Source organism: Falco biarmicus, chromosome 3 (genome assembly GCF_023638135.1).
Source record: "Falco biarmicus isolate bFalBia1 chromosome 3, bFalBia1.pri, whole genome shotgun sequence".
Taxonomy (NCBI): Eukaryota; Metazoa; Chordata; class Aves; order Falconiformes; family Falconidae; genus Falco; species Falco biarmicus.
The window spans coordinates 47420063-47448059 of record NC_079290.1 but is presented as its reverse complement, the minus strand read 5'-3'; the positions used below and the strand labels follow the sequence as shown (position 1 = coordinate 47448059).

Here is a 27997-nt window from a genome sequence, read left to right as displayed (position 1 = left end):
AATAAAAATGTTTCTTCAGGAATTTAAATAATTTCATCAAAACTTTCTCTTTTTTTGTTGAAGGTATGAGCAATTCAGATGTGATGGTTGCTCTTCAGCGTGGGTACAGAATGCCACGCATGGAAACCTGTCCAGCAGAGCTTTATGATATCATGAAAACGTGCTGGAAAGACAAAGCAGAAGAGAGGCCAACATTTGATTATCTACAGAGTGTGCTTGATGACTTCTACACAGCAACAGAAGGGCAGTATCAACAACAGCCATAGAACAAAGAACACTTTTTCTATTGACATGGCTCATTGGCACAGACTATTATTTGGACAGACTGCTCAAACCAATTACTTCATGAGTTTGGATGTCTTCACCAAGTGTGGAAGCTGAAATACTGAAGGAAAGAGTAATTCTGCAGAAACAGAATAATGTTTTTATTTGGTTAAAACAGTTTCTCTAAAGCATCAAGTTCTCCTTAAATGTTTTGTTTTGCATCTGCAGAAACATCCCAAAACAAGCAGGCTTTTTGGGGTGGGGAGAGAGAAGGAAGGAAAGCAATCACACACTGGTACAGCTTGACAACCCCTTCTTAAGATCCAAGCCAGGCAATACATTACAAGGAGACCTTTATAAAAGGGGAAAGGAAATACAGGAACAGCTGTTTTCAAAAGAAAGTCCTGAAGGATAAACATACATATTTAAGATGTGGTGATGTCTTATTTTTATATCCTTGTTATTTCACGTTAGTATCTGGAGTACTGTCACCTCTTGTAAGGCTTTCTAAACAGTATCATGGTTTCCTTTAAGGAAGGTTTGTGTATGTAATTCTTTACACCGAAGATGATTCCATTTTACTGCTGTATTACTCATACTAAACTTAAAATCCTTTCCAAAGCATCGCACAGTCATCACAGATGCAGAAGTGCAATATGAACACCCATGATGGCAGAAGCAGCAGCAAACCTAGCTCTGTGTTCAACCTTAGTTTCCCACAAGGCTAAAGTCATCATCTGAAATCTATGGGAAAGCACAGGATTTTGAAGGAAGTTAATACTTTCATTGCAGTCACTAAGACTGTTACCAATGAAAAATATCTTAATCTTAATTTTTAATCCTCTGATTATTCAAGAATATTCCTTATATTTTTGCTGCTTTAATTAACTAACCTCAAATCTGTTTTAAAGCTAAAACCAGCTCTAGCACTATCAAAAACAATTTGTGGAAATATGCAATAGGATATCAGGTTACATTGCAGTGACACTACAAGTTTCATTGCTCAGTAATCTAATTCATAACAGTGAATGTAGTTTGCCAAGCTCTACATATTGAAATGTTCTATCAATTCCTTACCAAAACAACTGAGCTAGTGTAATTGCAATGTAACTAGAGCAAAAAGTATTTTTTTTCCCCAGTGACAGTGGTTCTTACAGCTGAAACCCTGTACATCTTTGCCACCCCTCAGCCCAATTGTTCAGGCAAATGGTACTTTGCAGAAGCTTAAAACCCCTTTTGATGTAGCTTCAGTGTGCCTGCACTGCAGTTGAAGTTCAGCAGCATAAATATTCATTGCTTTTCTCTTCCATTGGCTTCCTTCAGTCAAACTGTGCAGTTTAGGCAGACTATCAGTTAAATATGTAAATAGTTTCTATTGTATGGTGATTTTTAATTTTAATAAACACTTAATCTGAAGCAAGTTGTATGGTAGTAATTTGAGATAAAACAGATGGCTGATGTTCTATCTAGAGTGGTAGCTTCGTGTGGAACAGGGAAACATCTGTTCATCACCACTAACAAGATTAATGGATTCTGCTTTCCTTATACCCATTCAGCTTTGAGAAGCTGAAAAGGACAAAACCAGCCATTTCTGAATCCTTTTGAGTGTTGCTTTTTGGTCTGGAGGGCAGGAAGAGAAGCAGTCAGCCCTCAGCTGTCCTTAAAAACAGCTTCTCAAAAGTCTTTAATGTAATAGCAATACAGTCCCTTGAAACTCTTTGGAAAGTATTACAGTTAAAAACTGGTCAGTACTTCGCTACAGGCTTCATTTTATTTTAAAAAAAATTGATAGCTTAAGGTAATGTAACCTTGTCTTTCAAACCATTTCCTGTAGCCAGCCAAAGTGCTCTGGGAAGTAGGAGGGAATGTGGAAACAGCAGTTGCTCAGGGAATTAGAGGTTATAGTTAGCGTAACAAACTTGCCAACATAAAACTCTCAGGCAAGTGACAGACAAGCCATGGTATAGCACTAAATCAGTTGAAATGGTATTATAGAAAGTTTCCAGCATTAGCCTGTTCTGATGATTTTATTTTTTTAACTTCTGTTTGAATATTGCTGCTGTTAGATCAATTTGTACATTTACAGCTTTCTTATTCAAGGGATCAACACTGGGTGTATTGTATCACTCCACCAAAATATTTTTAATAGCTAGAATAGTTTGTGTAGGAGTAGAATAATATTTTAGAAATTCTACCTGGGAGAGATTATAGGCCTTTAAGAACTACTAGAGCCGGATAAGCTATATTTAACAGAAACAGTTCAAAATATGAGAACCAGCACGGCTCAAGTGCTACATCTCCAGCCCGATTAAAGACATATTAGAGAGATTACTTACCACTGCATTTCCACAGACAGACCCAAAACTGGAGACCTGACAAGAGTCACACCAGAGAAGGGCTGTTCTGTGTCACACAGGAAGGCTGCACCACCTAGTGTCTCCACAGGGAGGGTGAGGTTCTTGCTCTGAACTGGGTCCCCTTCGGCCGTGAGAAATAGTGTTACAGGGACCGATCAAAACTATTTACTTACAGATTCTGCCTTGTTCTAAAGCAATTCTCCAGCAGTTATAGGCGCGGTACTTCACAGTAGTCAGAAAAAAACTCACACACTGAAATTGCTCCAAGAAAGCGATTTCAAATTTTATCATGCTCTCATCTTCCTTCCTTGAGTTACTAGATAAAAGTAATGTAATGAGGGTTATGATCCTTTCAACTTAAAATCATCATATGCCAGTCACTATGATCATTTGGCCTCCAAATTTATGATCTTTCCTTATCTTGATTTCACAGTTTCTCACTGGTTTTATAAAATGAACAGTCAGAGCTTAGTTTAGCAGTAGAAAAATTTTATTATAAATAGATTTTTCAAAGTTTAATGCATTATTCTTAGTGGAAATCCAATTGATATTAAAACAAGTTCCTTTATAAAACCATTATCTGGCATGCTATTTTTCAGCTAAGACCTCATTTTGTTGCCTCTTCCAGAAATTTGCTCTTTCATCCCAGGATGGCAGTCTCCAGGTCAAAGCCCAAATATTAACTGAAGAACCAAGCTATTTCATCTACTTGATATTAAGTTTACAAGCCATCTGATTTCTAGGAATCAACAATGAAATTAAATACTCAATTTAAAAAGGTAACAAGCAGCAGGAGGAACATCTCACTGCATGAATCACACATCAATATAGAAGACCATACATTTACTCAAGAATTAAAAATATTATTTCTCAAATCACAACACTATAACAGTAAAAGCACCAGTTTAGACTTAAACTTAACATGGCTCTATATTCAACCCTGATTCAATTTAAGAAGTTCTGTATTAAACATTTTGCTCTCAGTTAACATGACAGTGAAGATGGCATTTAAGAGTGAGAAAAAGCTACCAACAGTTTGATTAAGCAGCCCAGTAATTGCATACTTTAATCAAATATTATTCTTTTGCTTTATGAACCAATAGTAATTGTTTTCTTGAAAAGGGTGAAGCATCTTCATACTTCCCCCAGCCTTTTCCAAGAGGTGTACTAGCAGTGGCTGCTGCTGTGGATTTCAGGTTAGCCAACAAACTTCTGGGTTTGTTTTGACTCCTCTATAGAGAAATGTTTTTTCTGTTCATCAAGTTCTTTTTGCAGGGAAGACACTGTTTCTTCAAGCTCAAGAACACGTTTAGCCCAGTTCTGAAGACTATTCATTTCCTGATCCTACGAGGATAAAGCTGCGTTAGGTATGTGAACACTCCAAGGGCATTTTCATGTCGTTGATTTTCTGCTTCAGACTATTTTACTACAACAGTACACATCTTGTTATTACTATGCCAAACGGTGATTCAGTACTCACTTCTTCTGAATTACTTTTATGTAATTTAGAGGACAGCAAACTATGGGGCCATTGAATTAGTTAGAGACCAAGTCTGACTAAGAAGCTGATGCTTAAATGCTTAAGCACACTATGCAGAGAATTGCTGTTGTTCTAAGAACCAACTAGCGAAGGTTTTCCTGTCCTAACCTGTAATTAGTGAAAGCAAAACTGGCCAAATCAAAACTCTTACCATAGTTCTAAGTCCGCTAACTAGGACTGCTTTGAGTGGGCAGAAGATGCTCTCTAATCCTTGTGGTTAACAAAGTCACCTACCTATGTCTTAGAACCAATTAAGAAACAAGGTTCAAGATGGATAATTTTCAGACTTAGACTAAGAAGCACATGAAAGGTAATTCAGTGTTCAAAGTAAAACATCACTAAGCAGTCTTACACCTGCCTTGCTTCACTTGCAGATTACAAGTGAGGCATAGATGCAAAGTGTCAACAGTTTAAAGTTTTCATTAATCTAGTTGATATCTAAGGTTAGATGCTGTCAATTTTATTAAATCCCTGCTTTTGAAGGGAAGCTTACTTCTAGTTCAGTATTAAATAGTTTACCTGCCCATATCTCTTATCTAGCTTGGTCACCTCTACAGGAGTATCAGTATAGCTTTAAAACCATAGATCCTTAAGTCTCGTACTAACATTTGTGCACTGACACCTTGCTTGCCCTCAACAAAACACTTTGTGACTAGAGTTCTGAGCAGTATTTACTTTGCTTGACAGTAATTGGTGGCATCTTTAGATTAGCAGGTTAACTCTGTGCTGACAAGTTATAGACTTGGTCAACAGGGTAAGTTAAAAAACTATTCTTGTCTTACAAGACAAAGTCAGGGGGTGAAATGCAAGGGCTCTGAGCTCATAATTCAGGAAAATGCTAACATCAAAAGAATTTAGTAAGATTAAACTGTGTTTTTACACATACAACGATGCAGAAATAGCCAGTACCAACTACAGATACAAATAGATTAAAGTTGCTTTTAAATTGTTGACAAACCTTGAGCATGACTGTATGCTTCAGTTCACTGTTCTCTTCTGCCATTTTTCTGTAGCCTTCAGTAGCTTCTAGCAGCATTTCATTTAATTTCTGTATTTTAAACTTCAGAGATTTTATAAGCTGAAAATAAACCCCATACACACTGAAGTTCAAGACAGCATGTTTTACATTAATTTTGTTTATGACTAGAACTCAGATACTGTAGGTATTTCCGATTAATACTGAACAGTGCAAACAAGATCAAAGCCATGAAGGAGTCTGCTTCTCTCAAGCTCTAATGTCCCAACCTCTCATTGCTAGTGATAAAATGGTGGAGCATTCATGTGCTATTGTGCTGAAGCTACTACATTTACAGAGACCTGTCAATCAAGAGACCAGCACAGACTAAGCAACTTCTGGAACAGTCTGCTCCTTTTCAGTAAAGGTAGTTAAAAGAATGCTCTTGTCTCATTGACACTATTCACATAGTGAATTGGAGCACAGTTACAACAGATAACCTCACCTTTCTGATGGGAATATTGATGGATTAAGTCTTGAGAGAGAAAAACTCTAAACCAGCAAAATTAACATTATAACTATCACTAATTTACTTCTACAAGGTTGGAAGGAAAATATATAGGTTGCTAAAACCCCCCACACTCTTTGTCCATATTTAATGGCTGAATAGGAAGGGGCAGGGAACGCAGGGAAAAAGTAGTGAACTGTTCACACATCAACAGATGTGAGGCAAAGCAGCAGACAGGCACTGATGGAATCAGCTGCTCTAAACTGCTCTCACTTCAGTTATTGCCAGGCAGCAATCCCATCATTCTAACACTTCCTAGCCACACAAAACAATCAATACTGTATCCCCATATCAAGCATAAAAGCCAGACTTTCAAAGTTTGAAATTGACATAGGAAATGGAAAATGATGTAGAGCTCTCAAGAACAGCATTACAAAACAAATGCCAGGGCCATAACATGAGACATTAAACTTGGTAAGGAAAAAGTTATTTTTGGAGCACACTTTCTCAGCAGAAAGGGATTAAGTTCACTTTCTATTTACATGGTTTATTAGAACCAGCTGGAACTATTTCTCCAGCCCCTACTCCTATTTGTCTCTAATGAAAGGAGCAAGGCTTCTCTCTTCCCTCCTCCTCATACCCTTTAAACATGGGAAACTAACTGTAGCCTTACAAGAAGCTCATCCAAGGTATAAATTAAAAATGCAATACCTAAAAATTTGTTTTCCATAACACAGCCTAAAGCTCATAATTTCTGCCTCTATATGTTATTCAGAACACAAGGATCTTGTTTGTTTGAAGAACAGACATTACCTTTTCCTTACATTTAAAAGGACAGTGGAATTCAAAACTTACAGAAAGGACTGGTTTAAGGCACTATTTTAGCTCTAGGTCTAAACTGTTACCAGGTTCTATAACCGTTCCCTTGAGCACAAGCAGGCAGCATTTCAGGAAGAAGAGCACCGAGGCCATGGCAGAAATGTTTGCAACAAATTCCAGTACAAGGCTATATACTTCCCCACTTCCAACTTGCATCGTGTTCACAATGTGACTTGTTACAGTAGTAGGTACCTTTACAAACTAGAGTAAAGCCAGAACACAGCCAATCTCTCACAAGAATAATCTACAATTACACAAGGGCTTTTTTGTAGACTTGATACCTATATGCAGGATTCTTCATGCTTTTGTCTACAGCATGTTGACCTTTCGCCTACATGTCTACCTTTAAACATTGAACCATGCCAGAGTTTAGGACCATTACCCCCACATTTGTTAAATACTAAGCAAGAGCTACCTCTTCTTTCTCTTTGCATTGTTTCTGCAGTCCTTCATTGGCTCTCTTCATCTTGTTCATAAGATCTGTAGTCAAAAGAAAAGTTTTCTTGTTTATATACAATACCAAAAATAAATTGAACTTTGAATATCCAAGATTAGATTCCTACCTAGTTCCATGTTACTTTCAGTAGTCAGTACATTATCTGAATTCAGACTTCCCAGAGCCAACAGCCTCCCTGACTGTTCATCAAGTTGCCTCTCCAATTGCAGTATTCTTCTCTCTCTATCCTGAAAAAAAGGCACATGGTAGAACTAGTCTAAACTCCTGCTTAACCTGATGCACTACTGTACATCCTTCAATTATATTACACATGTATACGCAGATTTAAAAATAATTTCACAGGTGGAAGTTATGATGTTATAGTTGAGAAATTACAGTAAGGAATAACACTCTGATTGCAAGACCTTCTAGGAATAAGTTACTTTACACAGGAGTCAATTCTTCAAGTCTGCAGATTTCCAAACTGTAACCATACAAGTTACATACAAGGTACAAGTAACCATATGGCAGAAAGGAAACTTTGGTGCATCTGTGTTAAACGCTGTTGCCAGTTAGCTTCCTCAATAAGTAAGAAAATATTTTATAGAACTGAATTTTAACCTCAGTCTTTTTTCAGTACCCATCAGATTGCTAGGGTGGTATTTCAGAGTGAGAAATCAGACATGTCACCATCAAGCAAGTTATTCATCTAATTCTGGCTCTCTGAAGCTGCCTACTCAGATTCCATGTTGTGCTCTCCTTTGTCAATTAAGAATTTTATATCTTAGGTCAGTTTATCATCTGACTTGCTACCAAGGCCATCTGGTTCTTTAATTCTTCCTTTATGCACCCTCATGGTCAGCGTGAGAGGCAGCTATAAATACAGAGAGCCCTATTAACGCTCTTTTCCTCCACCCCAAAATGGTGTATACTAGGGGTTAAGTGAACATAAAAACAGAGCCTAAGCGGGGAAAACACACAAGTGTTAAGGAGCTGGAAAGCCAGAGGTCATTACACAACACAGTGTTACTTATCACCACCTGAATGGAGAGCTGCAAAAGCAGAAATGTTTAAGTATCAGAATCAACAACAGAAACCCACTTCCCTCATGTCTTGAAAGGAACTTGACTACCAGTGGAGTGAGACAACTTGTTGGTTCCTGGACAGGAGAGGGCAGGGAGAAAGCACCTCTGGCATACACCACAGTTCTATTCTTCCACTACAGACCTTCTGAAAAGACCCACAGGCCTCATCTGTTGCCTGGATACACTGAGCCATCTATGCAGAGGCTAGAAGTGAAGACTGATAACAGCTGCACATAGCTAACAGCTCAGTTGCAAAAGGAATAAAAACTTGCTGATGCCAACTTTAAGCAGTTCTAGGTGTAAGTACATTCAGGAGATTAAGTTCTCCCCTGCATAAAGTTTAATTTCTCATCACAGTTTCTTATCCCACAGTCCTCCCTCTAGACCTTCAGAGGGGAGATCCATTATATTTAGAATACCTACCCTGTACTAAGTTCCCCACCAGCTTTTCAGGCTAGCTTTTTACTCTTGTCCTGGTTTCAGCTGGGATAGAGTTAATTTTCTTCCAGGTAGCTGGTACGGTGCTGTGTTTTGGATTAGAATGCAAATAATATTGATAACACATGGATGTTTTAGTTGTTGCTAAGCTGTGTTTACACTAGGTCAAGGACTTCGCAGATTCTCACACCACTCCACCAGCAAGTAGGCTGAGGCACACAAGCTGGGAGGGGACACAGCCAGAACACCTGACCTGAACTGGCCAAAGGGATATTCCATACCATATGATGTCATTCTTAATATATGAACTGGGAAGCTAGCCACTGGCTGCTGCCCAGGAACTGGCTGGGCATCAGTCAGTGTGTGGTGAGCAATTGCACTATGATTCACTTATTTTGTATATTGTAATTATGTTATTATTTTCCCTTCCTTTTCTGTGCTATTAAACTGTCTGTCTTGACCCACAAATTTTGCTTTTCCCCAATTCTGTCCATCCCACTGGGGTGGGGGAGTGAGCAAGCAGCTGCATAGTGTTTAGCTGCCTGCCAGGTTAAACCACAACAATTTTATAGCCTACAATCCCAAGGATCTCCACAAAGCCAGTCTGCTGTATACACCATCACTCTAGGTGTTCCAGTTATTGCACTACAGAGATAAAGATGACTGATTTAATTGAAGTGTGCCCTCAACATCAGGATGTTTAAGCATACGCTACAGGTAGCATTAGACAGAATGACATCTCTATCCTTGGTTTAGCATTGGACACCAGAACAGCCAGGCTGAACTGCTAGTTATTTTGACCATTCAGCGTTGCATTTAGGATTCCTGAATGACTGTTAAGGAAAAGCAAAATTTACAGTTAAGAAGGTAGCACATTTTTTTAGCAGCAGTCAAGTCTTACCTCAACTTTCTCTTGTTCAGCTAGAAATTCTTCTATGGAAACATAGTGGTCTTCAATTTGTTCCATTGCGCACACATATGCATGTTTCTTAATGGCCTCTTTATACATTTCAAATTTGCTCTCCAGTTTTTCTTCATAACTGTCTTTCATATCTTCCAAGCGGTTGCTGAGGAGAACACGTTAGTTTTATTTAGTATCTTAGCATTGCAGCCATTACAATTTGACTACATGTGTTCAATTAGCAATATCAAAGAAATATCTAATCATAAACAGTTAAGAAATCAAGAAGTATTTTTCTCCTTTTTATTCTCAATGATCACAGAATCATTTAGGTTGGAAAAGACCTTTGAGATCATCAGGTCTAACTGCTAATCCATGACTGCCAAGTCCATCACTAAACCATGTCACTAAGCACTGCCTCTATGTCTTTTTGAAATGCTTCCAGGGATGGTGATTCTGCCACCCACACGGGTAGCCTGTTCCAATGCTTCACCACCCTTCTGGTGAAGAAACTTTTCCTAATATACAATCTAAACCTCTCCTGGCATAACTTAAGACCTACAGACTTGCACCAAAGCATAACCTGCACTTGGCATATACCACAGAAAGTCCTATAGAAGAACACATACTTAAGATCTGTCAAAAGTTTTATAGAAAAATCCACCAACATCCAGTAATAGATACAACTACACCCAATCAGACCTGGTACTTGAGGCATAATTCCAGGGAGTATCTTTCACATTGGGCGGGTTGGGTTTGGGGTTTTTTCCATTAAAGATAATAAAATCCAAATTCATTTTGCCTTATTTCAATACATTAAACTATTCCTGTCACAATTAAAAAAAATTTCCCAGCAGTGACACAAAACATCAGAGAAGCATCACTGCTGTTTCATGTGTTTGGCCAAAGGCACCCAAACAATTTTAAAGTCAGTGCAGGTGTTAAACCATAGCGTGTTCAGCTGGAAATTTAACTTGGGGTTCGCTTCTGTTAGCAACTAAAACAGCAGAAAACTGATTTCAAGAGAACAGTTACAAGGAAGTGAGTTCAGCTTCAGCAATATAGACACTTGAAAAACAAAATCCCCAAGTAAGTAACATCAGTGCAGGCAGCCACCATAAGCTACCAACCAGTTCATAAATCATCCAGGAGCAAGAATTCAGGAGAGCTCAGAGAGATACAATTAGAACTACCTTAAGCACATGCATGCATATTAACATGACCAAGTGTAAGTTTCGGAACAATCACAAGCCTCAGCAGGGTACCTGTAACAATCTTTTTCATCTGCTAAATACTAACAGCTAGTCAGGACAATCTCCAGTAATTACAAATTAAACAGAGAAAAGGTCAACAAAAAGCAGCATTATTTTTTCATTGTACATGGGAAGAGGCTGAACTGTACAAGTTACTTTAACGTTCTTCCTTCCCTTTTCATCAGAAGCTTTGAAACTGTCCAGCCTTAACTTCTCTAAGTAACAAGAGTATGCACGCCTTGAATATACATGTGTGTGTATATATAATGTATACATTCATATATGGGGAATTCTTCCAGTTGAAGCCGACTGCAACATGACTTGCCTCCAGGCTTCCTCTGTCTCCAACAGCTGTCGAAACATTGCTTCTGCCATTTCTCTACGTATCTTCACCTCCAGAAGGATTTTACTTTGCCTTTCTGCAACTAGCTTCTCCTTCAGGTTCTCTGTAGTTTTCAAGAGATCCTAGATTTAACATATTTCAGTTCAGAAAACAAGCTAGAAATACATATTAATATGCATGTCAAATGAAGTATTCACACAGCCAGCTATTTGCAGGGCACTTCTATAAGCCTATAATTTGCAGGGGGACTGCACCAAGGGTTAAGTATCTGCAGTGGAAATCCACATTTAAAAGAACCTTTCTCCATCTTGATGGTTTCTGCTATCAATAAGTTTACTACTGTTTTAGCATTTAAATATTAACTTGTACAACTGTTTAACATAAAGCCTACTTACAGTTTATTATTAATAATAAACAAGTTTATTCCTATCAGATTGTATAGTTTCATTTTCAAAATGCTGCATCTTAACTTGTTCCTGCTATTCCCAAAAAAGCAATCAACTAAATGTTGTTTTAAACACATATACTGCTTCCCTACTCTTCTTGAGGAATCAGTTGAATTCCAAATTTAGCACTTGACCTAACTAGAAAGCCACAGGCAGCCTTCCACAACTACAGTTGTTCCCTCAGAACCAGACCACTTTAAGCCTAGGTCTGCCCGACACTGAGCGGAAGCTTACAGTCCTCATTTGATACAACTTCCAGCACATCTCTTATGGTAAAGATTCTAATATTAGAACTAGTAGCAATGATTTTCTTGGGTACAAATTTGAGTAGATTCACATCTACCTCATGACTCAGAATGGTGATGTCCACTTCCTCTTCTGCTGCAGAGGTTTCAGTGCTGCCAGGAAAGTCATCTATAGATGTGCTAGCATCAAAGTGGATGATAGGTTTGCCATTGCCTCCAACTAGCTTGGGTGGAAAATAACCAACATTTTTGGGTAGGACTGTCTGGATTACCTGGAAATTGATTTATCAATGCCATCAATATTGCAGATATCAGAATACTGTGAAGAAGTGGCATGAATGCATTGTTGTATTTAGATTAAAATTTTGTTAATGTTCTTGTGATCATTAATTGTACATGCCTTTTAGCAGACAAAACCATTTATCAATACAAATATAAGACTTCAGTACTCTAACAAAGTGAAAATGGGAAATACTATCCACTAACAAACTTAGTGTGCTTGTCTAGAACAGTGTTTTCTCTCCTCCTAAAATACAAGGGTTTTTAGTAAAAAGCAGAAAATCCCTAAAACATTTGTTCCTTCCTGAAATACTGTGACCAGGATTCAGCAATTCATGGTAGTTATGTAAAGATTTTATGTATGTCATAGGACAACGTATCAAAGAAGCTTGTCTCCGCAGTGCACACTTACCTTAGGATGAAATTTGCAGCTGAAGGGAATTAGAAAAATCTTGCTCTCTGAGATCATATTAGAAATGCCATTACAGGCTTGAAACCTGTCAGAGCTAATCCATGGTTCCAGGCTAGAAAAGGACTTAATTTCTGCCATGAAACACAGCATAGCCCACCATCCCACCCTTTGCAAGCAGCAGCTTCCAAGGAAGCTGAATAAACTGAAGACCAAACACATCAACCCCAAGTCCTGAATTTAATGGGCTGACAAGCAGAGCTAGCAGAAAAAGCATGAAAACATGTAGATTTAGCAGCGGGGGTTTTGCCTTCAAAGGAGAAGAATACACTACCTTCAAGCACTAACTTACCAATAAAAAGTCTTCCCTTTTATTTGTTATTAATTACTTGCACTTAGCCAAATAGGAGCAATGCAGACACAAGGGATCTCATTTAAGACTACAAAATAAGAAAGCAGCTGCTACTTTCTGTCCAAAAAGTTTTGAAGAGCTGTCATCTTGTGCAACAGATGCTTAACCACACACAGGTTAAACAATTCATTAAAAGCTTGATTCAAAATCTTGCATTTGCTCAGACATATGGTATAACTGCTCATATCTGAAAGTGCCCCAACTACACAGAATTTCAGTCATGTAGAACTGAACCAAACCAGACAGCTGCAGCTATCTTAACTTCTTACCACAGGCAGGTTTGAGGATGGGCAACTCTACTAGGAACCTTTTAGAGGGAAGCCACATGCAGAATATGTGTCAAAAGTCCAAATCACACTCAAGTTCATACAACCTGACAAAGGGCAGAACAGCAGGGAGAGGAGTATGCTCTTACCTGTTTGGCTAAAGCTGAAAATTTCATTACATGTAGTGTTTCACCATATGTGGAAGCATGCTGATTAATGTTTACAATCATACAAGCTTTGCCTTTTCCACAAAAGAATGGCTGAAACAGACGAGTCAATTTGCTCTCTCTGAATGGAATATAGCTTGGCTTCGTCCTCACAGAGAAAGGAATAAAATTGTGAAACAAAAAAATTGTAAAATTGTGATACTTAACTTGGCTTAATAATCTTCCTCTCTTTCAGGAAAGAGACCCAGTAGGATGCTCATATTTAAGCCTAAGCTATTTCACATCAAAGAGCAAGTTCTTTCCTAGATCTCATGAGTTTTCCAAAATCCAAACTGTTTAAAAGTAGTACCGCACCACAGTTTCCTAGTGTTACAAAGCAGATACTGGAACAAGTCAAAAGCTAAGTACAGGACATATGTCAGCTGTCTGATGAATCCACCTGTATAACTTGGAGGTGGAAGGGAAGAGGACAAACCAGGAACTCTGTACACAGAGTGTATTGCTCATACACACACACACTAAAAAAGTGTGGCAGTTGGCTGCTAGTTGCCCTTTTTTATTTTCCACAAACAACAGTTTTAAAGAATGTTCATTTCAGGTATTCCAGTGACATCTGTAATAAAGAATTTTGTAGAGTTCCATTTTCCTCAGACCACACAAACCCCTTGTAGAAACATAAAGGGATGCTTAGGTTTCAACCCAAAAGTTGGCATGTTGTTTAAAACTTATCACTTACTTTGGATTTTGATTTTGCTTCAATGCTGCAATGCATTTTCCAAGGATATGAAGAGAATTATTAATATTTCCTGCTTCTTTTAGTCTGTCTCCAAAGGCTTGTGTTTTATTGCACCTCTCTGATCCAGCCAAGTCACAGAAAGACAACCTGCATGAAAGAATTATCCAGAACACACATATAAACTTTTTTCTAAACAGTATGAAATTAGAACATAAACAGTATGAAAAAAAGAACATGTCTTTTTATTTATGTGCCTGAAGTGTAAATGAGTGACTCATTTCAGCCTTCACAGAATAAGTTGTACTTTAATGTTGACATTTTGTCCAGGAGACTATGCAAGGTACTTGGGATAAATGCACTAAACTACCTATCTTCCCATTGTATATAAAGGTACTGGAACATTCAAAATTGCTGCTTCTAATACAGCCTATTTAGCGCATTCAAAAGAAACCTGCTTATAAGCATTCATACAAAAGTCTGCAGGCATTTTTACACAAAGAATTCAGTTTAGGAACCCAAACTTTGTTGCAATCCTAAAGTATTTCCAGACAAGATAAGAGGAATTTCTGAAACAGTTTTACATAGCAGTACTATACTACAGAAACAGTTTAACAGTCACCTTCAACAGTTCCAGCACTGAGAAGACTGCAAGACAGTAGCATGCTTCACTACACGGCACTCTGCCTCTTTTGGATACAAAGCCATTTGTTCACTATTGCAAATAAGGGGCCAGAAGTCCTTCCCAGATCACCTCAGAGGTCTTTGTTTGGCTATAGATCACCTCAGAGGTTTTTGTTCAGCTGTAGCAATTGTGTACTACTAAACTCAGGCCACTGAATTGTCCCTCACAGTACAATAGGTTACTGTCAGAGGCAATTATCCTGGATAACCAAGAAATTTCATCACTTTAAAAAAGCCCTTGAAATACAGGAAACACTGCAAGTTAGATATTTTATATAAATAATTGTATGTATCAGTGAGTAATAGTTCAGTTACATAAATTAACACCTTTGTAAGATCATAGCTGTTTACACAGCTGAAATAAGCACATATTAATACTATATATATTAAGGCACAAGTTTCAGCTGCGTGAAAGGCTATGACCTTATGATCTTTGTCTTTTTCATTACACAATGAAGAGCTTTTTTCTTCCTTAAGCAACATACAAACTGTCATTCAGGTAACAGCTGCGCTGCTGCAAGCTTTACCAGGGGACTACACCAAGACAGGGAATGGCAAGGAATCTCCTCAAATTATCTTTCCTTAGATCATATACCTCACTGTCAGAACACCTCTTAATATCAGATCTTATAGTGATAAATATATTCATTACCACCTCTGCTTAGCAGAGGCAAGTGAGAAAACAGCAGGAGCTAGGACTGAACTAAAACACTGTTACAAGCTGTCCTCATTTTTCCACATCAAGCTAAAATGAACAGTTAGCTTTTTTATTGTTTGGTTTTTTTAACTATCTAAATGACTTCAAGCCAAAAGATTAGGCCACTTCCTCTAAACTACAAAAGAACCGAAAGGTGTAAGGACTTAGCACTACTCTCACAGGGTACACCTATATTAGCATTTTAGATTAGAACAGTTTTTAAGCAAATTGCTTTGCTCCCTCTTACTGTAGATTGCATCATAGAACAGTCCCAGAGCATGTCGTCATCTACATTCTTTTTGGATGATAGACTTGAATTTGCATTCCAGAAACTCATCAAATGTGCTGCAATAAACATTCAACCCATAAACTCTAGCCTGATGCCAAAGTAGAAAGATATACTGGCACAGCTTGCACCTGGAATCTTCAGCACCAGGTGCTGCACTCCAGTGTCAGAGACTGGCTTCTATCAGCCAGCCATTTGAATTCTGCTCACCAGAACATACAGTGTGGTATTACATCGTATTTCTCTGTCCCCACCTCCCTGTTACGTCAATCAATATATGTGTATTTCCCTCATTTTATGTACTACTGAGAGTTTTAACAGGTTCCTTCAGCCAAACTTTAACAGAACCAAAGAGTCAGGGAAACACTTCTATGCCTGTCCCTGCTGGGCTTCCAGTCAGTTTTATGCAGCCAGTGGAGATGCGATTTTCTTCTCAGCTCTCAGAGGGTTTGTTTGCTTATTAAAAGAAAGTTCACTGGTTTAGCATGCTTACACCTTATCAACTTTTCTAAAATATTTACATTCTGACAAAGAGCTGAAGCATTCACTTACTCTGAAACTCCAAGAACACGCGGCTGGTGCTCATCAGCAGTTAGCTTTAGTAGCCTGATTGAAAATATACTGTGACTGGAATGGAAAGAGGTCCTTTTTAATAACCACAATTCGGAAAATCAAATTTTACTTCAGTGACTGTTTAAGGTACAGAAAGTTTAATGCTGAAGAAAACAAGAATTAATTCACTAATTTACATTAGTTACCTTTACAATGCATTCATTCAGCAGCAAAAAACAGCACTAAAAGTTGTATTTTGTGACTTTCCATTTTTTTCAGTACAGCAAAGGGCAAAATATCACATGAAGCCTACAAGATATCTTGGAAAGAAAAAAGCCAGTTCACTTAAGTTCACTAATCATAAGACGAGTACTCAGGTAGCTACTTCTTACTCAAACTTCAGGCAATATCTAAACCCAGTAAGTCTGAAAAATTAACTCCTTAGAAATAAATAGGTGGGGAAGGGAATAAGTTGAGGTCCGATAGTCCTGTAGTTTTGCCTACTTCAACATACAGATTTGTTCAGTTTTGAAGTTATTCTGTTTTCTAGAAAGGTTGAATTTTTAACACATGGAAATCCAGTTATTCCATTTTAGACAAAGGTACAGTCAACACACTGTCTGAAACAAAAGAGAAAATCCCAGAACCAGAAATGCCCTGTCCCCAGTTTATCCAGTAAATCAGGAAGCACAGAAGAAGCTTCTCTAGTATATATTTAAAGCAGTGCTTTACTCCTCAGCACCAACCCACAATTTAAGAATGAAGTTTCAAAAAAAAAAACCAAAACAAAACAAAAAAAACCCAACAAAACCAAAACCACACACAAAACATCCAAACCCAAACAAAAACAAATTAGAAAACAAGCTAAGTAGAAGTCAGCATGAAACTTAATGGCAGCTGTCTTCAGCCAATACAGAACAGCGTTAACTCCCACTTTTTAGAGAAAAAGCAGGCTTAACACTATATTCACTAAATATGCAACAAGGCCCTTTCACGCTTAAAGGACAAATTCATAAGAGGCCTTCTTACATGATTTTAATGTCATTTTCCGCAGAAGGTATACCACCTCTATTTCATCTCCCTCCAAGACAGATCCTCCCTGATCCCTCTCCAGAGCTAGCAGCTTAATTCTTAGGATACCAAGTAAACTCTGTTAGATCTTCTAGACTGCTGTCCTCTAATCTAGCAGCACTGAAGGTACTGCATGACTCACTCCTTCCTGCATCCCCTACTGACAGGCTCCATGTTTCCAAGAATTATACTGCCAGTGCTGAAGAATTATCCAGCTTTTCCTTCAGCATCCTTGCACAGCCATTCCCACTCAGCACCATTAGCATTTGCCAAGATGTATAGCCCTGTTGGCACTCAAAAGTGAATACGATTTGGTCTTTTTGCTTGTCCAATGCCATGAATAGCAACCCAAGTCCAGCTACTGTTGAAGTCATAGGGCCTTTTCTAGCTTTTTTCCAGAAAGAATGTCATAATAAAACCAGAATAATCACAGAAAGTCTTGAACTATTATTGAAGCGGTTAATTTCAAACATTCTAAAGTTTTCTCCTCCCTTCCCCCCCCTCCCTCTCCTTAAAAGAAAAGGAACAGAGTATGCTTATAATTAGAGGAACAAACCTCCTACTTGATTGCTCGTTCATTCTAGTACAAGCAAAGCTTCGGTTCTTGTTTCCTATTTTTAGTATTTTGCGGGCTTCTTCAGTGCTCTGAACGTTAATCCACTTCAAGTCTGTGAAAAGAGACCCTTTACATACACTTCTTATCAAAGCAGTTCTGTGAAACTGCTGAGGTCATACAACTGTTATTACCTTTAATGTAAGAATTTCCTCCTTGATCCTCACAAATTCTTAAGACTCTGCGCTTCGGAGTTTTTGATGTAGATAATACATTTAATAGGTCATACACATATTCATTGTAAATTTCACAAAAGGAAATCCACACAGATGCTTGTGTTCTTTGGTGTATATTAGTCCTATATATCTCAAGTGGAACAAAGTTCTTCTCTACCAACCCAGAACAGAGAAAAAGTTCAATCAAACTCATTGATAAATTTTATTTACAGTATACAAAGCCTTCTAAAAGGAGGAGGCTTGTGTCTGTTGTACAGTATCTTGGATTAACTTCTGAATTTATCAAAAAACATTCAAATTTCTCAGCAGTCACCTGCAACCAGACAGTGCCCAAGTTCTAAGCCATTGCCTCCCTCTACCACAAACTTCCAGCAGTCTACACATGAGCTTTGCAGAACTAAGCCTCCCTTTTCCACCAAAAGGAGCAAAGCTATCAAAATATTTTTACATACTCTTTCTCCAGAGCTGAGCCATTAAACTTTGGTTGAAAACTATATACAAGTTATATAATTTTATATATATACACTTTGTAGTATAGTAAGAGTTTTTAATCCACCAACAGTTACCCACTTACATTCCTAAATTTCTATTCACTTTATTTTACCTAGTGAATCAGAAGGAAGATTTTCCGAAGTACAGTTGGAAGAATCCGACTCCACATCACACATATTTGTTATATTACTTGAGAGGTTTTCTGTCTCCTTGAAAAAATAAGAGACCATTACATCCACATGAACAGACTACAATAAGAATTGAAGCTAAAATTGACAGTAACTCCAGTATTTGAGATTTAAATATTGTAGTAGTATTAAGCATTAAGCTACTCTTCCTCTGGCTGCAAATGAAATGTTTTTAACAATACTGAACTAAAATCAATAAATGCTCTTTCCTTCATAAGAATTATCACACTCTGCTACTCCCAGCAACCTGTTCTGAAGGCAAATTGTTGCTAACTTAGGAGACTTACTCTACAAAAGAAGGTCCTCTGTCAGACTGCAAATGCACAGAATGCCTTTATGAACTACTGGACAAATCTGAGTAGTACTTCAGTCAACCAAAAGAACTGGAGAAGTAAGTTTCTTTCAGGGAGAGATGGCAGGGTGGTGGGCAACGGTGACACTAAAGCAGCAGAGATTCCTAAATTACTTTTGCAAATCACAGGCTTGTGCCAGATCTGTGAGAGTATGAGTCAAATTTACTTTAAGGCCTCAGACAGAGTGTAACAATAACTTCATAAAGGACTTAAAGACCTGATAAACTAACAGTCTATGTTGGTTTATTTCACACCAAATTAAAAGGCCATTAAAAATCCTGTACAGATAAGAGCACAGTTTAAGTACACACATTTGCCAAATTTCTTTAGATCAAAAAAACCCACAAATGCCAGGACTTGTCAAAGCATAGGCTTCAAATTACCCCTAGGAAAACTAGTGTAACAAAGTAGAAGCTTCCACTGTTTAGAGATTCCAACCACACACACCTCCCTCCCCACATTTTATACACCAATACAAATGTTCATTAGGACATTCACCCTGATTTCCCAAACTCCAATCCCAATAGAGGGTCATCCTAAAGAGGAAAGGGGAACAGATTCAAAGTAGTTTGATGTTCCAGCTATTTGAATGCAGTGCTAAGTTCATTATGGATTGTCTACCAATGCCTCTGTTACTCACCTGCTACATCCAAACCAAAATGTTTTACAAACAGAAAAGTCTGAAGCCATACTTTCAGATCTTTCATCTTAAAAAGCATAGGATTTCATTGTCATTTATAAGTGACTGTTTTTCAAAGACTGCACTGTCTATACATTTATGTTCTTGAGTAGTTACAAGTATAGCCACAAGCAAGGATTCTGCTCATTCTGTTTGTGAAGTATAGAGCAGAATTCTAAAGCAAGGTATGGGACTGACATGCATTATACATCCATGCATGTCAAAACTGTAATGGAATGTAAAAAAAACCTCAATGAAACAGTACTTGTGCATGTGATAAGTTTTTGTAAAGGTATTTCAAAAAACTAAGTGTTAGCTGTGAGTGAATCGCTAGCTGTGCTGCTATACCGTTCTTCAAACCATCTTCAGAAAAGAACATGAAGATGACTGCTTGAAAACAAGTGGGAACAGGAACTGACATTGTTTGCCAGCAACAGAAGCTGACATTTAATAGCAAATACAAGGACAGGTGGTAACAGGAATGCAAGTAAAGAAGCTTTTAATCCAGTAAAAACCAGTATTTAAACCCATGAATGGAACTAGTAGGGGGAAGGAAAGAGTGGGTGTTAACCACTCCAAGCAAGCATTTTTGCAGCAGTACTGCATACAGAAGTCAGTAAAAACTCTGAGCAGTTTAAACAGAAAACGAAAGGAACAGCAAGCTCTTTCTGTATGACACATAAACTGAGCCTGGGAAAAGGGCCTACAAAAATCCACATAAACTAAAACCAAGCCCACCAAACCGTATCTGCTCTCAGATTACAAGCTTGAGTGAGCATCCAAACAGTGATGCTATTCATTCACAGGCTATCAAGAAGCACAGCTTCAGTGCTGGGGATAGCTGAGCTATCACTATAGAAGCATTGTAACACATAAGCAAGGTCTTGTCACATATTAGTTTCTAGGTGCATTTTTCACATTTCCTTGCTGGTGGTGAAGTCTTGCTTGCTTTTCACTGTGGTGCATCAGCATCTAGATCACCTACTGCAACATTCAGTAACTAAAAATCAGACTGTGATTTAACAGAAAGGAATATTTGTAAAGTATAGACTTATCTTCAAAATAAGATATTTGACCTCCTGTTCTAGGCCTTGAGGTCTTGTGTTTTCCTTCTTGCAAGCTTGTACGTTCCATAAAGTTTGTAAAAATATTTACCTACTATCCTCCTGGTAATCTCAATTTTTCTTTAAAACCCCCACCCCCTGCACATGCACACACATACACAGTGTGACTGAGCTTCTGAGACACTCAAAATAAATACGCAATCTTTAGCACCTTTTAGATTTTTCACCTGAGATCTTTCCTCAAAAGTTAACCAGACTCAGACTAAACAAAGTTTGGTTTGCAAAATTTAAATTAAGCAACAGAATGTAGACCAGAACTTTACATATGAATTTGATTCATAGAAAGATATTCTTTCAGAGCTAACTGGAGTACTTTAACACTAGTATTAAAGGCCACAGAAAAAAGAAAACCTAGCCAATCATTACTTCTACACTTCGCAGAATTCAGAGTTACTTTGAATGACAATCAGCTGAGCCTACTGCCTTTTGGGATTAAATGTACAGAATCACAGTTTGGGTTAAAAATGTTCTGAACAAGAGGAAGAAGCCAGACACCTTGTCACAATTTGCAGCTTGGCTTAGAAGCCTAGAACAGTCACCCACAAAAGGGTGTCCATTTTCTGGTTAGACCTATTTCTTATACTGGAAAGAGAAATAACTAGATAATGAGAACAGGAGGCTGCCACAGTAAAGACTCCTGTATTTTACATACAATCTTTAGAGACCAGAGTTAACAATACATACAATTCTCTAAAGCAAGCTGTAATCCTTTCACAAAATTAATTTTGTGGCATCTCACTTCACTTGCTGTATCATAACAGTTTCTTTATGAAGTTACATAAATCACAGTTTAAAAACTTTTCAATATGCCCTAAGACTGCCTTCTGCCACAAGGGACTCTTCTGCCTTCTTTGCTGCCCCTGCTACTACACTGCCATCCTCTCTGCTAAGCTAGTATTGGAGTCTGAACAAGTGCCCTGAGATCCAGCCTAGGAACTTGATCCAAAATAAGATTCACTTAACAAGCAGGCTTTTGACAGGTCAGTTCTCAGAGACTTTTCAAGGGCTAGTGTTACCACAGCACCAGAACTGCTCCTCTATAAAGATCCAGGCTTTGTCTTTGCAGTGGTTTTTTTGTTTGAACTGCACACTGCCTGCTACAGAAAGTTCTTCTAGTTTACCCTGAGCTCCAAAGACAGCCAGTTGCCTTATTATGCCAAGGTTCACCAAGTATTCATACTGTAGGCTTATCTAAATCTAAAGAATCAACAGTGAAACAGATTTTATTAGTCTGTTAGACAGGAAGCTTTGAAGAAGTTTCATTCAGTAACAAGGAAGTATCTTGTCACTGACCTCTTTCAGTGACGCAAGAATAGCGTTTTTTATGGCTTCTTCTTGCTTAACTTGTGCATCTTCTAGTTTCTTAACATCATTACTTAAATATGGTTTGAAGTCCATCTTCAGGTAATGTCTCCCCCTTATGTGGTTAAAAATCACATCAAGTGAGCGAGGTAAAATACCAGAATCTTTTGAAGTCCCTTGAAAATAACGAAAGATAAAATGTGGACATTCATATAAACTTCTCATTGGATTTTGACTTGGTTGTTATATATGCTTTTTAACAAACATTTTATACCTTGGATAGTGAATGTCTTGCCTGCATTTGTCACCCCATAAGTAAACACCAGTCCACTCACACCATTAACGTACGCTCTTACCATCTCTTTCATTGAGCCTTCAAAAAATTCACTCTGAGTAGTTTCTGGTCCAAAGACCTTGGAGAAGGGGGTTAAAAAAATAAAAAGAAAAAAAAGGAGTGATAAATGGCACAAAGAGGTTTAATATATCAAAATATTAAGCATTGATTAATAGTGACTAGTTTTTCAGAGCAAGCTGACTAGGAGATACCAGCTTAGTTTTGTGTCTTGACTGAACCCCTTCTGGTTCAACATTTTCCGTTGGGTTCTCACAGGCCGCCTGCTTAATTCTGAGAGGCACTCAGGCTTGCACTTATTTTGTAATATTTTCCTACTCCTAAAATAAACTGCTGAGAATGCTACTGAGCACATACTGTTTAGTAGATACTTTCAAGAGCTCTGCTGGTGATGCACAACTCCCTCCTCACCAGTCACCCACAACTGGCAAGAAGATCAGCATTACAATGGGCTAAACGATTCAGTGCCTGGAGCTCTCTATCTTTTGATACTGTGAGAACAGCATTTCTTGCAGTATGTAACAGAGTTATGAAATTTACTTTCAGTATAAAAAGTTTAAGCAGTTAGGCTGCTATTCTTTCAAAATAAATGTTCCTAAATACATGCTTACATAAGTCCCTTTAAACATGTGGTTTCCTGTAACACTCCCCAGATGAGGGCATCTGCAGGAACAGCACAACCACAGTAAGTCTGTGCCTACAAGAAACTTCTATAGCATCTAATCAAAGAACACAGAGCTGCCACAGAAGACTCCTAGTCTCATCTAATAGGCACCTCCATTGTAATACAGCTTTCTTGACAGTCTAACAGTAAATAATAAGCAAGCTTTTTCTTTTTTTAAGGCATGTACCACCACACGTAATTCAAAAGAAGAAAAATCACATTGCGTGGTATAGTAGAAAATTCATTTTTTATCATAACAGTGGGGAAAAAAACAAACTATATCTAAAAATTAGGAAAATAAATATTTGCCTACCTGAGAAAAGGTGAACCTGTGTACAGGATGACCAATCCCTTTTTCACTGTTTTTTGTTGCAGAAGACTCTTGGGGCGCATTAAGAATTACTGTCTGGGCATCTTCAATAGCTACACAACCCTTAAAAAAAACAAGACAAGGTAAACCAAACCACCACATAACATTATTCATGAAGAAAGCTATCTGGAGGGGGGAAAAAAAACAACAACCAGAACAAACAAAAAAAACCCTAGTGTTTTTATCTATTTACCAGAGCTACAAAGAGTTGCAAAATTTACATATAATCTCTCAAGGTATGTAACAACTAGAGAGATACCCATTCCATATGAAAGCCAGTGCGTAGACAAAGTTAAGGCAGTTGTCTGGAGTTTTCTAAAAGGTATAAGGTTTTTCTAGGATTTTTCCAGCATTTTTTTAAATACTTTTAAACCCTGGTATTTTGTGATGGTGGCTTGCACAAACCTAGCTATGAAAACAAAACTATATAGAAATCTACTGATTTCCCACTTCAATCATTTTCAGTGTGAAACAAGCTGTGACCAGCACAAACGAAGTAAAATAGGTCTGAAGCATTATCCTTTGACCGATAGACAGCGTTACCAGTAATGAAGGAAACTGAATTAGTTTCAAATAATTTGATTGCTATTTCTCAATTTATTAAAGATGAGATACAATTACCTAGCACTCACTAATTAGATAGATATAGAATGCAGTATCACAGGAAAATTGACAAAAGAGTTATTTTAGACCAGACAGGTTACCAACAATACAAACTGAACTACCCGTATAGCTTAAGTGTCTTGAAGCACCAGTTGCAAGGACTGATTGTAACTAAATCTGACATTTATGTTTAGAGGCTAGCCAGGGCCAGTAAAACTAATAATCCATGTGTAGCATGTACATAGGAAGTACTGCTCTTCCTAGGAGTCTCAATTAACAGGTCTGTTTATCAACTGGTATAGAAGCTTTAAGAAGCTGCATACTGAACTTAAACCAACCGCTTGCTTGCTGTGCCAGGCTTCAAACCCACATATTCCTCCCAGATTACCAGGAACAGGTATGCAGGTCAGATGTACTAAATTCTAGAGAGCTACAGAGGAATCCAGTACCTGCAGCATGTGCCATCAGCTTCCGCTGGCCTCATAAATGCTCTTGAGTACAGAGAGGCCTCGAGGTAGTCAGATCTGCAGAGCTGGAATCCAGCTGGTAACGTGTCATTCTCGTTGTCTCCCCCAGCTAACCCCACAGGTAAGCTGGCAGGAGTTGGACTATTTCTGGCACTGTACATAACATTTATATCCAAAGAACACAACTTCCCGCTCTCCAGCGGGTGGCTCCAGAGAATCACTTGGCATTTGTATCGCGCATACAGAATTTCATCCAGAGGTCTTAAGCTTTACTTGCATATATCATTACCTCTATGAGCAACAACAGATCAGTTAACCTGCTGATTGATGCTCTACGCAGAGACAATCTACAGCTATAAGAAAAAGGGCTTGGGTTTTAAGTTTTTGTTTTCTTGTATGTATTTGGAACAAAGATACTTTCCTGAAAATTATGCATGACAGGGATAGAAAAAGGACCTAAAAATTAAGTTGATCTCTCATTGATTATAGAGACGGGAAGGGTTTGTTGGTTGGTGTCTTTTAGGGGGGGCTGGGTGGTTGAGTGGGTTTTGGTTTTTTTCCATTTGTTACCAAGCATCTTCCTCACAGATTCAGGTGATAGTTAAGAGTAGAAAACACTGAATACATTGAAGACCTTTCAAACATTCATAGTTTTTGGAGGCTGAGGAAAAGCCTTCATACCACGCAAAGCAAGTGACACAGCTAGTATGGTGGAAGATCAAGGTTAAGACAAAAGCTTTAAAAAAAATCTAGTACAAACTTCAACACTTATATTTTTTCTGCCTCCCTGCTTTTCAGAACAAGTAGTTTGACTAATGGTCAGGTAGCCAGAAATTTCCCACTCCAAAGAGGAATGAGATAGATAACTTTTACAATAATTTGATTTTGTAAATCAGTTTACCCTTACAGCCAGCTCAGGTTGCTGAATGATACCAATCTGGAAGCACTGTGGCAGTGCATAGTACTCAACAAGAACTGCCTACGGAAAGGTAAATGGAAGTTGGGGGGAGAGGGGAAAAATACAGCGAGTGAAAAAAATACAAAGGTTCCAACTGCAGCAGATTAAATGCAATAACTCATTTTTAAAAAGCAAATCAGAACTAATATTAAATCCCTCTCCAAACAGGTCAGGAATAAGAGGTCTACCAGAGTCTGTGAGGCCTTCCAAAGACAAGGGCTGAGGGAGATGCTGCAGAAACCTTGCCCTTCAAAGACAGCTAAATTAATTCTTTGCATCAGTGTTTGCATTCCTTGATACTTTGCATCAGCATCATCCCCCAGTAGGAGCAAGAGTATTTCTGAATGAACGTGCACATGTATGCATGTAAAATACTGAGGCATCTGAATCTGACAGTGTAAACTGTAGAAAAATTTGACAGGATGAACAGCAAGTCACAGGGACAAGGTAGCAGACTACTCGGGCATTCCAAAGAAACTCAAGGGTCAGATACCTCACTTGCTGCTAGAATTGCATACTCTCTTCCATGAAGTTCCTTTGTTTCTTAAACACTGTGCAGAGTCAAGAGTGACACCAACTTTCAAACAGTTTACCCAGTGGAATTTTGCAGAGCTACAGGTGTGTAAGTCTTTACCATGCAAAATTAGTAAAAACTGATTACTTTTCTAATCACCTTTATCCATATGCCCAGTAATTCTGTTTGGAAGTAGTACGTTACTTTCATAAAAGGAAGTCCTAGCTTACAATAGTAGGTGTTCTTTGCGGGAGAAGAACTTACTACTTAATTCTACAACTAACCTGAGATTCATGGTTTTCAAGCTCTGTTATAGAAAAGGGCCTCACTCTCAAGAAGACCTTCAAAGGTTGATACTCCTATTCATTAAAAAAAAAAAAAAAAGACCGTTATAATGGCCATTTTTAGAACAAAACACCCCCAAGTCATATCAGCATACATCTGATGCAGTATTTCCTGTTTTACCTTACTGCCTCAGTTTCTCCTTCCTTGTCAAGTTGAGACCCCAAGCCTTCATTTGCTTGTTTACTTCCTAGTGTTCTTAAGTAACCCTTTTTTATTCCCCCTCATTAGCGTTCTTTTATGACAAAGACAGTATTTTGATTTAAAAAGAGTATGCTATCAGAAGCATGAACTGCACTGCTTCCACCTTCTGGTCTCCCTTTGTATTGAATTCAAGATGCATTTTTTAACAGCTGCTCCATAGTACTGCACTTCCATTTTGCATGGAGCACATTCAGTTAATAGATTGACATATTCTTAGCCTCAAGAGACTGCTTCATTACCCACCATCCAGGCACTAGCCCCTCATAGTCCTCAAAACTATGAGACAGTTCTCAGTTTCTGTAAGGTGGGCTTTTCCATCCCATCCCATTATACCAAGGTCTCCCCATGCAGGTGAAGTAACAATAACAAAGAGATTTTTAGAGGGAATCCCAGCATTCCTTCCTTTCTCACAGAGCTTCCAAGTCCCTACTTTGGCAACTTGCTCATTCAGCAGATGGGTTTACTAGACTGTGCCACAGCGCTCCACTAGTCATACAAAAATCAAGTCACCGGAGAGAATTCAAATCAGAAAACCTACCATTCCAAAACAGAGATGACTATACTATCTTCAAAAGTGTACTGCAGTACAGCATTATAGGTTTTTCATTTCCAAACACCTAGCAAGCTTTCAACAAGGACCAATACGCTTTTTTAGCTTACTAAAAAGAATGGTACAGTCGCATTACATTCAAAGTGCTGTTACTGACATCCTTTACTTCCTTCTCAAAAACAGCACAACACATCACGGAGCACTGACCATGTGCATTTGCTACTGGCTATGATCTATTTGTAATCAGTGAGAAGTAGAAGAATCAAACACATCTTTGGGGCAGGGGAATGCAGCAGTTCTTGCTAAAACAGTATTTGCCAGAATGAAATAAAAAAAAAAAGCACGCATTATCAGAAGATGCATTGCAAAACCAATCCACACCTGCTGCTCCTCTGCATTAGGCAATACTGTTGACTCCATGGGTGAAGGTTTACCCTCTACATTCAGAAAAGAGACCGATTCCAACATATCAGATACTTCTGCAGAAACACAGCTTCTCCCCTCATCATCCATTGCTCTGTACAAAGGAATTTGTTTAAAAGAAAAAAGGCACTTCATTTTCCCACAGAACAGGCAAAAAAACAGAGAGCAAAACAAGCCATCAGGGTAGTGTGCATATAAACGTGCACTTTTGAAGTAAATACAGTCCACCAAGTTAAGTTTGGGAGCCTGACAGAACCTTAAAAAAAACCAGCTGCTTTTATAGTACATATATATATAGTATATATTTTTTTTTATAGGGTTATAGTAAGAAACGTTCAGGTGAACGCACACTAGCTGCCACGGCTGGCACTGCTCTCACCCACCGCCTGCCACCCCACCCCCTCAAGGCTCAACGCC

General features: G+C 38.3%; 2 protein-coding genes across 5 annotated transcripts in view; one reads left to right on the top strand and one right to left on the bottom strand.

Annotated features, from left to right (window-relative positions):
* Positions 1-1680, top strand: part of LYN (LYN proto-oncogene, Src family tyrosine kinase) — a 53444-nt gene extending 51764 nt beyond the window's left edge. For all 4 annotated transcript variants that reach the window (XM_056332517.1, XM_056332516.1, XM_056332519.1 and 1 more), the window contains exon 13: positions 64-1680. In XM_056332517.1, the coding sequence (XP_056188492.1) occupies positions 64-266 (203 nt within the window). In that variant the 3' untranslated portion in view covers positions 267-1680. The remainder of the gene's footprint in view (positions 1-63) is intronic.
* Positions 1538-27930, bottom strand: LOC130146407 (kinesin-like protein KIF20A). The gene is given in 19 exon segments (XM_056332520.1): positions 1538-3836; positions 3838-3965; positions 5120-5239; positions 6919-6983; positions 7067-7187; positions 9364-9529; positions 10942-11081; positions 11749-11922; positions 13166-13331; positions 13920-14066; positions 16136-16210; positions 17763-17874; positions 17954-18148; positions 18600-18696; positions 22125-22309; positions 22408-22546; positions 23463-23582; positions 26346-26420; positions 27539-27930. Coding segments are annotated over 19 exon segments (2694 nt in total). The 5' UTR covers positions 27869-27930; the 3' UTR covers positions 1538-3697.
* Positions 27931-27997: the final 67 nt, after the last annotated feature.